At 42.6% G+C, this 12,177-nt stretch overlaps 1 protein-coding gene across 1 annotated transcript; it reads left to right on the top strand.

The window, feature by feature from the left end:
* The first annotated feature begins 1,097 nt into the window (after window positions 1-1,097).
* uckl1a (uridine-cytidine kinase 1-like 1a) lies at window positions 1,098-11,083 on the top strand. Its single transcript, XM_061074283.1, has 15 exons — window positions 1,098-1,186; window positions 4,804-4,991; window positions 5,171-5,277; window positions 6,643-6,813; window positions 7,024-7,095; window positions 7,200-7,389; window positions 7,647-7,708; window positions 8,026-8,042; window positions 8,303-8,401; window positions 8,473-8,566; window positions 9,426-9,488; window positions 9,576-9,698; window positions 9,946-10,053; window positions 10,299-10,455; window positions 11,001-11,083. Exons 1-15 carry the CDS (start codon window positions 1,098-1,100, stop codon window positions 11,081-11,083), a joined length of 1,623 nt encoding a protein of 540 aa, XP_060930266.1.
* The last annotated feature ends 1,094 nt before the right edge of the window (window positions 11,084-12,177 follow it).

Raw genomic sequence — 12,177 nt, 5'->3', positions numbered from 1 at the left:
AAAACATCCATTTTTATTGGTTTTATTTTTGCAAATTCTCTTTCAGAGGTCAGAAGTGTGTTGTATGGAAGCCAATTTTGCCACTTTAAAATTCTGTAAAACTTACAAATTGTATAGTGAATTTGAAATGAAGGAATGCCGAACTCTAAATAATGATGTAGTAACTCATAATAATGACTTCATATCTTAAAATATTGATAGAAGCTGCTTTCAGACATGCACTGAACTCCAGATAATCTCCCGACGTTCTACCGTGGGCTGCATGTGAAAACACAAAGGTCAGAGTCGGAGCCTGAGGTCTGACCCACATGTAGAATCTCTGGATAATGTGTGATTGAGCTGATGTGAGAAAACAGCCGGGGGTCCTCTGCAGCGTTGATGACGTTTCTAACACAACAAAGGCAAAAATAAACACACAATGCAAATATCTCAGTGGTGAGATAAACGTAGAAGACACAGATGAAGATGTCAAAAGAGCTTTTGACGATAAATCTGTGTTCTTTATGTTCTTTAATAAAAACACGTGATCTCTGCAGTGGAGATGATTCTGTACGTCCTGCTCTCACCTGAACGCTCTGGACATTTCTGACTTGTTGTGAACGTGTCTGAGCCGAGAATCTCCTCCTGTGATGTTTATGTGTAAAAGGCAAAAGGAGTTCATACATCTTAGGCTGCTATCTCAAAATAATGACTTTTTATCTCCAAATAATGATTTCTTTACTCATAATTATGACTTTTTAATCTCTATTTGATTAACTGTCATAGTTTTGACTTTATTCTCATAATTTTGATTTGCTATCTCATAATTAAGACATTTTAATCTCATAATCTTGATTTACAGTCATTATAATAAACTTTTTAGTCCCATAATTTGATTTACCATCTTGTTTATTCCTTCTCAATCTCTTAATCTGATTTACTATCATAAATCCGACTTTTTAAACTCCTCATTCTGATTTTAGCATTCATCAGTTTTTTTCCTCTCACTGGCGGAAATGATTTCCCACAGTCTCCCCCTTCAGAGAGGTGGTGGAGACACGTGATGTTTGAACTACATTACCCACAATCCCTCTGCTCGGGGGAACCAGGAATCATCCATGGCTCTGACCGGCCGATGCCGGCTCCGAGGTCGCGGGATCCCCATGGAAACGGAGTTCGGGAGAATCATGTCGTCCCGCTCGGACAGGTTTGATGCTGAGATGATTGTTACGTGTGTTTGGGTTCGATTCCCTGGAAAGATCCTTTCTGTTGACCCAGCAGCAGCAGCAGCAGCGTGTTGATGCTGAGCCGCTGACACACTGAGTCCAGTGACAGGTCTCTTCTCTGATATTAATATTCATAATAATAATAATAATAATGATAACGATAGCATGAGGTGTACAGTCGGTGTGTTTCATGTCGGACGGTGGATGCAGATTCATCCGATGCGTCAAACCGCGCAGGTGCAAAGAAGCAGCTGATGATGTTGCGTCACACGAACGAGAAACCACGAGATTATCCCTCAAATTCAAATCATGTGAAATAAATAAAATACCGATATTTACAGTTTTTAATCTACAGCGTGGAACTTACTGATGTGTTATAATGGGTTTTTTTAGATATATTTTATTCTTTATAATGTAAACATGAAATTATTCAAAGTAGCCTAAAATGTTAGGTTGGATTTTCAACCCTTACATTTCTGTTAAATATGATGAATCATCCATCCTCCTTTTATTCATGTTCAGTGCTTAAGTGGGTAATATACAAGTAAAAAAGTAACACGAGATTATTCCATTATAAGTACTCAGTGTTATACATCATTACTAATGCACTAATATGTCTATGCAATAATTAAATGTTGTAGTTTTGGGACTTATTGGATTGATGAATATATAATATTGCATGATGGCTTTTGTCTGTTTATTATTATTTTCTGCAAAGTAACAACAGTTGTATTAAATAGCGATAATATTTAAAGAAGCAGGAAAAAGAGATACTTAAGTACAAGTACTTTCAAACAATTCTTAAGTCCAGTACTTGTGAGTAAACACAGCTATTGTACTCAAGCACTTCTTAAAGTACTTCTACTCCACTAGATTAATATTTAACTTCACACATATGATCCATTGTTATACGTTAAGCTCGAGCTACAACTAATGATTTATTTCAATACGGATTATTTCAAATGTCAGAAAATGAGGAAAAAATAGTTTTGTATATTTTACAGATGTAAATCTATTTCAATCCTGTGTAAATATATATGGCTTCAATTGGCTTAGACTTGTACAATAATAATTTAAGTTAAAAACTGAAATTTCACTCGGCTCAAACAAGAACATGTCTCTGATTCAGCCTCTTCAGAGCATTAAAGTATAAAGTGATTAATCGAGTAAAGAATTAGTGTGTGTGTGTGTGTGTGTGTGTGTGTGTCTGTCTGTTTGTGTGTTAGTGTGTATCAGATCAGTGAGAGGAAGGAGCAGCTGAAGAAGTCCGTCCTCTTTCTGATTACAGGAGCATCTATTAATACCAGCCAAGCAGTTCTTTGCTGTCAGTGTTGCAGTGATCCTCTTAGTGTTTGTCCCCCACACACAGACACAAAGACACAAACACACACTCATGAACACACATAGAGAGACAGAGGTGAACGGGCAGAAGAAAAGGACACGTGGAGAGAAGAAGTCAGATTTGTTTCGATTGTTTGGCCTCCACAGAGAGTTGAATCAGAAGCAGCTGTAATTTGCACACGTGCGCGTCTTTCGCTCGGTGTTATAACCGAGGGCTGTTGTTTGGGGCGAGGTTGCCACGGTGACAGGCGAGCTGGACGGCAGGAGGTTGTCGTCCGAAGCAGACATGACTCTGCTGGACGGCACCGGAGCCAGGATCTCTGGCTGCTGGTCGCTGAGGTCAGACTGCAGGTAGGAGCGGACTGTTTGTGTTGTTGTTGTTCTCTCTCAGTGCACAAACACACACACACACACACACACACACACACACACACACACACACACTGTGGATGTGTGTGCCCTTAATAGTCTATAAACACGGTTTGCACAGAGGTCAGAGGAACAGCAGGATGTGGGTTATGCTTGCAGGGATTTTTGCGGTGTTGTATTTGGGTCTCAGAGGTTTTCTCTGTAGTGTGTCATCACTGAACAAACATTTTGAGACTGCAAAATGCAAAACAGTCATCAGCCCCCCCTCCCTCCCTCCCTCCCTCCCTCCCAGTTACGGTTTGTCTGGTTTTGTGTGCGTATTTGTAGTCGTTGTGTATCGTGTGAACGAGCAGAGTTACTAATTACAGCCGGCGGGAGCAGAGTCCCTGAACGTGTCTCCAGAGGGTGTGACGCAAAAAGCTGAGCGGACTTTTATATCTTCTGTAGTAAACAGTGGTGTGAGTCAGATGTTAATTACAGTCATCAGCACTGAGATGAGCAGGTCCGAGAAATAAACAGCAGCTTCGACTCTGTGAAGGAAACAGGGAGAAGATGCACAAGTATTTAAGTATGACATCACATTTGCATTTTTATGTGTTATCAGGGAAAAGATTGCGTCATAAAAGTATGAAATACAGAGAAATACACACGTTAGTATTCATGCATTAATTTTGGGACAGATACTTTGAAATATTTGCCATAAACACAATCAATCAATCAATGAGCTATTAAAACAGTTTCTGATCAATCTATTGATAATTGACTTAAATGGTTTTATTCTCTGGTTTGTGTCATATTTCCTGGATTAAGAATCTAGAATCTTGAAAGATACATAAAGTGGAGTAAATATAAAATAGTTTATTCATAATAATAATACTGTGGGACTTCAGACTTTAGGACTCTCAGGCTGTGGGACATCAGACTGTGGGACATCAGACTGTGGGACATCAGGTTGTGTGTCTTTAGGCTGTGGGACATCAGGCTGTGGGACATCAGGCTGTGGGACATCAGGCTGTGGGACATCAGGTTGTGTGTCTTTAGGCTGTGGGACATCAGGCTGTGGGACATCAGGTTGTGGGTCTTTAGACTGTGGGACATCAGGTTGTGGGACATCAGGCTGTGGGACATCAGGCTGTGGGACATCAGGTTGTGGGACATCAGGTTGTGGGACATCAGACTGTGGGTCTTTAGACTGTGGGACATCAGGCTATGGGACATCAGGTTGTGGGTCTTTAGACTGTGGGACATCAGGTTGTGGGACATCAGACTGTGGGTCTTTAGACTGTGGGACATCAGGTTGTGGGACATCAGACTGTGGGTCTTTAGACTGTGGGACATCAGGTTGTGGGACATCAGACTGTGGGTCTTTAGACTGTGTGACATCAGACTGTGGGACATCAGACTGTGGGTCTTTAGACTGTGGGACATCAGGTTGTGGGACATCAGACTGTGGGTCTTTAGACTGTGTGACGTCAGACTGTGGGACATCAGACTGTGGGTCTTTAGACTGTGGGACATCAGGTTGTGGGACATCAGACTGTGGGTCTTTAGACTGTGGGACATCAGGTTGTGGGACATCAGACTGTGGGTCTTTAGACTGTGGGACATCAGGTTGTGGGACATCAGACTGTGGGTCTTTAGACTGTGTGACATCAGACTGTGGGACATCAGACTGTGGGTCTTTAGACTGTGGGACATCAGGCTGTGGGACATCAGGCTGTGGGACTTGTCTGTGGGACATCAGGCTGTGGGACATCAGGTTGTGGGACATCGGGCTGTGGGACTTCAGGCTGTGGGACATCAGACTGTGGGACATCAGGCTGTGGGACTCTCAGGCTGTGGGACATCAGACTGTAACCTGTCCTGCTGTTTGCTGTGTTTCTTCCAGTGGCAGTGGAGAGGACTCGTTGGACCGGCTGCTGCCCCCCCCAGGGGCCCCTCGCAGGAAGAGCACCACGTCCCTCAGCACGACGGAGCCTCCCCTGCTGCGCACGGGCACGCGCACCGTCTACACCGCCGGCCGACCTCCCTGGTATGACGAGCACGGAGCTCAGTCAAAAGACGCCTTTGTCATCGGTAGGACACGCACTGGTTTTACTGGTCCTCACAGTTTCTTTCACTACCTTTGTTGAGCTGCAGAAGCTTCCCTCACATCCTTATTTCACCAATAAACACTTTAATGCAATCGCACGTGCACACTTCCTATAAGATTCACCCTGAAAAGCAAACGTAATGGGCCTTTGAAACGTCTGCAGGCTTGTGTGGGGGCAGCGCCTCAGGAAAGACCACCGTGGCCAATAAGATCATCGAGGCTCTGGATGTGCCGTGGGTCGTGCTGCTGTCTATGGACTCCTTCTACAAGGTGAGAGTCACACAAACACCAGTTGTCTGTCTTTCTACTTCCTCCAGGTTGGTTTGGTTGTTAGCAGGATTATGCAAAAAAACATCCACAGCCATGAAACCTGCTGGAAGAACCCATTTCATTTAGTGGTCATAACTAAGTTTCCCCCAAACGTGACCAAGTGGAAATTAATGAGTGAAACAGAATAAAATAGCAGCACCTAATAGGATATATATTATTTGTAACTAACTAATATTATGAATAAGAGAACGTTATTTTATCTAGGCTTTTGATTTGATTAATTGGAATTTTATTTATTTGTATTTGTATAATTATGTCTTTATTTACTTCCATTTATTCTTATATTTTATATATGTATTTTTTTTATTATTTTTTTATTTAATCTTATTTTTTTTTGTGATCAACTTTTTATTTTACTGAGAAATGTAGCAAGGTACAGATCAATGTTACAGTAATCAATAACAACATATATATTCACATGTACTCATACCTGTCAATGTATATAGACACACAAAGGTAAACAATAAAGGAAAAATAATAACTAGGAATAAGTCAAATAATAAAATAGAAAAAATATATATATATATATGAAAATATTAAATAAACAAACACAAATATACAATAGGTCATTAATACAAAAACAATAACATATGTATGTAATAAAATCACAGGGAAATAAAATAAAATAAAATAACATAAATGAATAAAATAAAATAAAACTACCCCAAACACAAACCACCCACATCCCGGATCCAGCTTCCTAAAGAAACCTTAATCACATATTACAGTTGAAGCGCACGGAGGACAGTTAGGAGCGATTCCCAGGCCTTTATAGCGGATTCTTTGGCTCCATGTACTCGAGCTGTTGACAGTTCTAAATAGACAATGTCCAAGTATGTTAAAATCCATGCTCGGAAAGAAAGTGAGTGTGGAGGTTTCCAGCGTGTAGCAACAAGTTTTTTTGCAGCAGTGAATCCCGCCAACAACGCTTTCCTCTTGTCCAGGGTCAACCCCAGTCCTGATAAATCATTTAAAATGAATGTAGCAGGCAAACAAGGCAACTTAATATTAAACAACTTAGATAGATTCAAGGAGTTAATCTTATTTTAAGTTATTTGATTTCTGCCTCTTTTTCTTTACCCTGAGTGTTTGATTGTGGGTTGGGGGGGTGTTCATAAACGTTTGTATGTTTATAAATGTTTGAATGTATGTTTCTTATATGTAAAACTCAATAAATATATTTTGTTAAAAAAAAAAAAAAATTAAAAAAAAAAGTTTTCCCCAAACGTCAAACTTCCCCTTTCAATTCTTCAAACCTTCTTTATCATCAACGTCCCGTGAACCCGAGCGTGAATCTGCTTCCAGGTTCTCTCTCCGGAGGAACAGACCCTGGCGGCGAGCAACGACTACAACTTCGATCACCCGGGGGCGTTTGACTTCGAGCTGCTGGAGGCCACCCTCAGGAAACTGAAGCAAGGCCGGAGCGTGAAGATCCCGGTGTACGACTTCAACACGCACGGCCGGCAGAAGGACTGGGTGAGTCCTGCTTCCTGCAGAGAAACGTCTCAGGGAGGATTTGAACTGGATTCACTTTTTTCCTCTGTAAACATGTTTTCCCTCATAAACTTATTTCTCAAAGTGGAACTCTGCGGCTTTAATCTTTTAAAACTGACTCTTCCTGCTGCAGTGTTCTGGCTTTGAACTCTCCTCTTCCTCCTCTTCCTCCTCTTCCTTCTCTTCCTGCAGAAAAATGTTTACGGTGCCAGCGTAATTATATTTGAAGGAATTATGTCTTTCGCGGACAAAGAGCTCCTTCAGGTAAGCCGGTGTGTTTTCTGTTTGAACAAATCCTTCTGTGGGGCTAAGTCCTCATCAGCAGGGATTGTTTGAGTGAACACTGCTTCTGCTCTTCCCTCCTGCAGCTCCTGGATATGAAAATCTTCGTGGACACAGACTCGGACATTCGACTGGTCCGCCGGCTCCGCAGGGACATCACCGAGCGCGGGCGGGACATCGAAGGCGTCATCAAGCAGTACAACAAGTTTGTGAAGCCGGCCTTTGAGCAGTACATCGAGCCGACCATGAGGCTGGCGGATATCGTTGTGCCAAGAGGCGAGAGAAGATTTAAATTTCCTCATTTTTCATACGGAGAACACATCAGCAAACATCTCTCACTGTGTGTAATAATAATAATAATTCATTTTATTTGTAAGGCACTCTTCATCCGAGGATCTCAGAGTGCCACAAGTACATAGTTAAAATCAAAGTCCTAAAAAAAAAAAACTCAACTCAAAGTAAAAACGCCTTCTTGAATAAAAAGGTTTTTAGGCCAGTCTTAAAAAATTGTTTCATTGTTCTTCCTCTACCAGGTGGAGGGAATATGGTGGCCATCGATCTTATAGTCCAGCATGTTCACAGCCAGCTGGAGGAGGTGAGGGGCAGAAACACAGGCTGTGCAGTGGAGGGAGGGTGGCGCCACCATGTGTCTGAAAGGCGTAACATACAGACAGGAAGAGAAAATCCCAAACTGTCCAATAACCTGAAATCAGAGCTTCGGCACTTAAACAATTTTGTCTTTAAAGTCTTGTGAACATCTTGGGTTTATGCAGGGTCATAAAAATGCCTTAAAAATGTCATGAGCCAGGTCTTAAATCAGGAGTATAAAGAATTAACAATGAAAAATAGCCTCATCATTTACAATCCTTTAATTCTTCTGATCTTTATTGTATTGTCCTTCTCTTTATGCAGCGTGAGCTCAGTGTCAGGTACGCCGATCCACATTCTCTCTTTGCCTTCTGTGACTTTGTTTTTTCTTACTGTATCTCTGGTCTCTCTGGTTTGGTCTTCTTGAGTTGACTGTGTGGGTCTCTGTGAAACTTCTCCGTCGTATTAAAGTCAAACCGCCTCATTTGACGAGCGAGTGAAGCCGTGTTGATCTGAACGAGCCGTCCTCTGTCCTCTGTCCTCTGTCCTCTGTCCTCTGTCCTCTGTCCTCTGTCCTCGGTCCTCGGTCCTCGGTCCTCAGGGCTCTGCTGGCCTCGGCTCAGCAGACGCAGCCTCTGCCTCAGACGCTCAGCGTGATGGAGAGCACGCCGCAGGTCCGAGGTCTGCACACCATCATCAGGTGAGCTGAGCTCCTCTGCAGCTTTCTGTCCAAACAACAGCTCCATCATTTTATTTTTTGCTTTCCTGCAGGAACCAGGAAACCAGTCGAGACGAGTTCATCTTCTACTCCAAGAGACTAATGCGGCTGCTGATAGAACATTCTCTCACTTTTCTACCATCTCAGGTACGTCTGAACGTTTACTTGGTTGTTATCAATGTTTTTGTGTTGAAGATCGATCACATCACTCGTCCTGCACCGCCTCACTTCACTGTGTGGATTGTTGTCTTGTGGTGACGAGCCCACAGGTAATTATCACCAGCAGTTTCCCCCTCAGCTCTGCAGAGTTTTACAGCCTCCGTCAGGTCGTTAACGTGCTTCACTTCACTTGACTGTTGTGGTTCAGTCTCGCTGATCTAATTGTTTTAAAACTGGAGCTGTCAGCTTTTAAATGAAAAGGCTCTGATGCTCCAACTGTACAAACCCTGCTCTCCTCCAAATGGCAGATTGACGAAATCAGCAGCGTTTAGATGTTTCCTCTCAGGTGTCGTCTGAGCCCAAAAAACAGAGCTGAGATTTCCAATCCGTGGTTCTGCTGGAGGTTTCTTGCAGATAATGAGGGAGTATTTTCTCTTCTCAGTCGCCAAAGTGCTGCTCATCGTGGGAATTGTTGGGTTTCTCTGTAATTTATATGGTCTCGGCCTTCGATGTAAAGAGCCTTGAGATAATGTATATGATGATTTGGGGCTATACCATTAAAATTGAATGGAATTTGATCTATTCTACATGGGGTGGTTGGAGCCACTTCCAGCTGAAGTTATGTGAGTGGCGGGCTGCACCCTGGACAGCTCTCCAGCATGGGGCACGGCCAACATACAAAGACCCAAAAAATCAATCATACTCACATCTGCAATCAAGTCTTTGGACTGTGGGAGGAAGCAGGAGAATCTGGGAAAAAACTGATACAGTTTTTCTGTCAGTAGTTACATGTTCTTTGTGTTTGTTTAAGTCTGTTAAAACTCTTTTCTTGTGTCTCCGCTAACAGGCGTGTGTAGTTCAGACTCCACAGGGCCAGGAGTACCAGGGCTGGAGCTACAACGGCAGAGGGGTGAGTGATGCTCCTGCTTTACAAGGTCTTGTTAACTCCCAGCCGAGCGTGTCCTCAGGGTGTTTGTCATCACGTCCGTACCCACAGATCACCGGTGTGTCCATCCTGCGGGCAGGAGAGACCATGGAGCCCGCCCTCAGGGCCGTGTGCAAGGACGTCCGCATCGGCAAGATCCTGATCCAGACCAACCTCGACTCAGGAGAACCAGAGGTAGATACAAAGATCCCATTCAGTGCTAAATATCTTTCCTCTAACTGTAATCAAGATGCTAATGTGTGTTACATGTTTCTCACTTTACAAAATGTCGGATAAAAAATCACAATCACACATAAAAGATGAAAATGTTTTGATTCTTTTCTTGTTTTTTCCATTCTTCCACATGATGTGTCTCCGTGGTAACTACCCTTCCTGATTCTGTAACCATGGTAACCTGTCTCCTCCTCTCTGGCCTCGCCAGCTGCATTACCTGCGTCTGCCCAAAGACATCAGTGAAGATCATGTCATCCTAATGGACAGCACAGTGTCCACCGGCGCTGCTGCCATGATGGCAGTACGAGTCCTGTTGGTGGGTGCAGATTAACATCATTACTCCTCAGTAAGAACAGGAGCCGTCAGCTCTGTGTTCTGTCTGGTGACGGCTGATTAGCTCCTGTTCTGCAGAGAGAAATGTCAAATCATTTCTTCCCTTTCTGCTTAAATCGTCCTCCTGATAATGATTATAATAATGAAGCAGGTATTTACAGTTGTCCCGTGTGTGTGTGTGTGTGTGTGTGTTTGTGTGGATGTGTGTGTGTGTGTGCGGCTGATCAGGATCACGAGGTGCAAGAGGAGAAGATCATGTTGGTGTCGCTGTTGATGGCAGAGCTCGGGGTTCACTCTGTAGCCTACGCCTTCCCCAAGGTGAAGATCATCACCACGGCTGTGGACAAGAGCCTGGACGATAATTTACATGTAATTCCTGGTATCGGTAAGACAACAGATGCTCAAACTCACTCTTTTTAACTTGCTACACAGCAGAATCAGAGCACATCTGTCACATAGTTTGTCCAAAGTGGAACTTATCCAACTGTTTCAAGTCTCTCAGCCTTAGAAGAACTTTGTATAAAAGTCATGAGGTTTTCAGCTTACACAACTGTTTAAGTTTTATCCAGGAAATAAAAAAATCACCAGGGTCTTCTCCGCAGATGACAGATAACAAACATCTGTGTTTCGAGCCGACAGATTTCATTTCATGTCCCAGCAGATTCAAATTTTATGCTTGTGTCACTTCAGACTCGAGTCAAACTCTCCTCTCGATCACTTCTGTAACTAAACGGCACAATATCAGATCCACCCGTTTCTTCTCTGAGGACACAGATAGTTACATTAAGATGAAATTTAATGTAGTGTGTTATATAAATCTATTCTTCTGTTTGGGAATCAATCATCAATCAACTATTATGTATTCTAGTTGTGTTTTTTATTGTTTTCTTCATACACAGTGTCTCTGAGTCCACTGTTGTGTGTTTTCAGGGGACTTTGGGGACCGGTACTTCGGGACGGACGGGTTGGACACCTGGAGCGATGAGGAGGACGGAGACCAGCCGTCGCACTGACTCCAGCGTCCGTGAGCCTCCGTGAAAAAGAAAATACAAACTCTACTTGAAAACCTCTCTCGTTGCTCAGCAGTCACGTTCACTTCTCTGTGTACTGTACGGGAACTTTTATACTGTGTTCGCATGAGGGACGTTTCGCTCTCAGAGGATCACACAAGTCAAACAGTGCCATCACCCTTCGAGGTACAATAATGCAACAGCAACAATATGATAATACGCTAAATTAATTCATTCTGGACTGAGCTGCACCATAGACTGTAAATATAGAAGTGTGAATATAACAGTCATCCACCAGATGGCGATGTGGATGCTTTGGCTTCACTTTTGGGAGCTGTCATATCTTGCATCTTTACTCACAGTGAATATGGTTTGCAGCAGGTTTTCTTTCATGAATCCAGGAAGTATGAGTTAGTGGTTTATTCAATGAGGGTGCACCATTAAAACTTAAGGAATATTGTGACTAGTTAGGACTCGTGTAAAGTGTGTATGTGCTCTGTCTGTGTGCTTTGAGCTAACATGGTGTAAATCTGTGAAACTTGAATGTAATGTTTATATATGAAGCGAACTTGAGCTAATGTACGACGACGCTAGGTTTAAGTTTTAGGAGTCGCTGGTGCAACCTGCTTCTGAAAATGTTCTCAGGCCTTGTCTGCACTACTGTGGATATTTTTTGAACATAAGCTTTCACTTCTTTCACTTTTTGTTTGTAAAAAGAAATATGCGACCACATGACCCTCGTCTAAAAAAAACACAAAAAACGATCACAAATGTTCCAACAAGCACGGAGGCCAGTAGGGGGCGATAGAGCAACGGAGCTGTTACACAGTTATTTGCAATTTCCAAATATCTGCATTAGTGTAGACATAGGCTCTGTCACACTTTAAAAAAATGAGCTCACAGTCAAAGAGGAGTCAGACGTGTTATACTATCATATATTTAAAAGGGAAATTATAATTTTCAATATAATCGACTCCTTACAGGTTAACACTTTCACAGTAGCTGGAAAACGCCCAGTGAGCTTATTGCAAATCTTAAATTCAGGGTGTGAAGAAGGATTCAGAGAGATTATATTCAGGTTTAGTTTTCAGATCTCA

The sequence above is a fragment of the Limanda limanda genome, chromosome 7 (assembly GCF_963576545.1).
Source record: "Limanda limanda chromosome 7, fLimLim1.1, whole genome shotgun sequence".
NCBI lineage: Eukaryota > Metazoa > Chordata > Actinopteri > Pleuronectiformes > Pleuronectidae > Limanda > Limanda limanda.
The sequence above is the reverse complement of the archived record's forward strand: the minus strand, read 5'-3'. Positions and strand labels throughout refer to the sequence as shown.

Coding starts and splice junctions, on each gene's coding strand:
- uckl1a (XM_061074283.1), top strand. CDS start 1,098: ATGGCTCTGACCGGCCGATGCCGGCTCCGAGGTCGCGGGATCCCCATG. Junction 6,814..7,023: donor ACGGCCGGCAGAAGGACTGG/GTGAGTCCTGCT, acceptor CTCTTCCTGCAG/AAAAATGTTTACGGTGCCAG. Junction 10,054..10,298: donor TGGCAGTACGAGTCCTGTTG/GTGGGTGCAGAT, acceptor GCGGCTGATCAG/GATCACGAGGTGCAAGAGGA.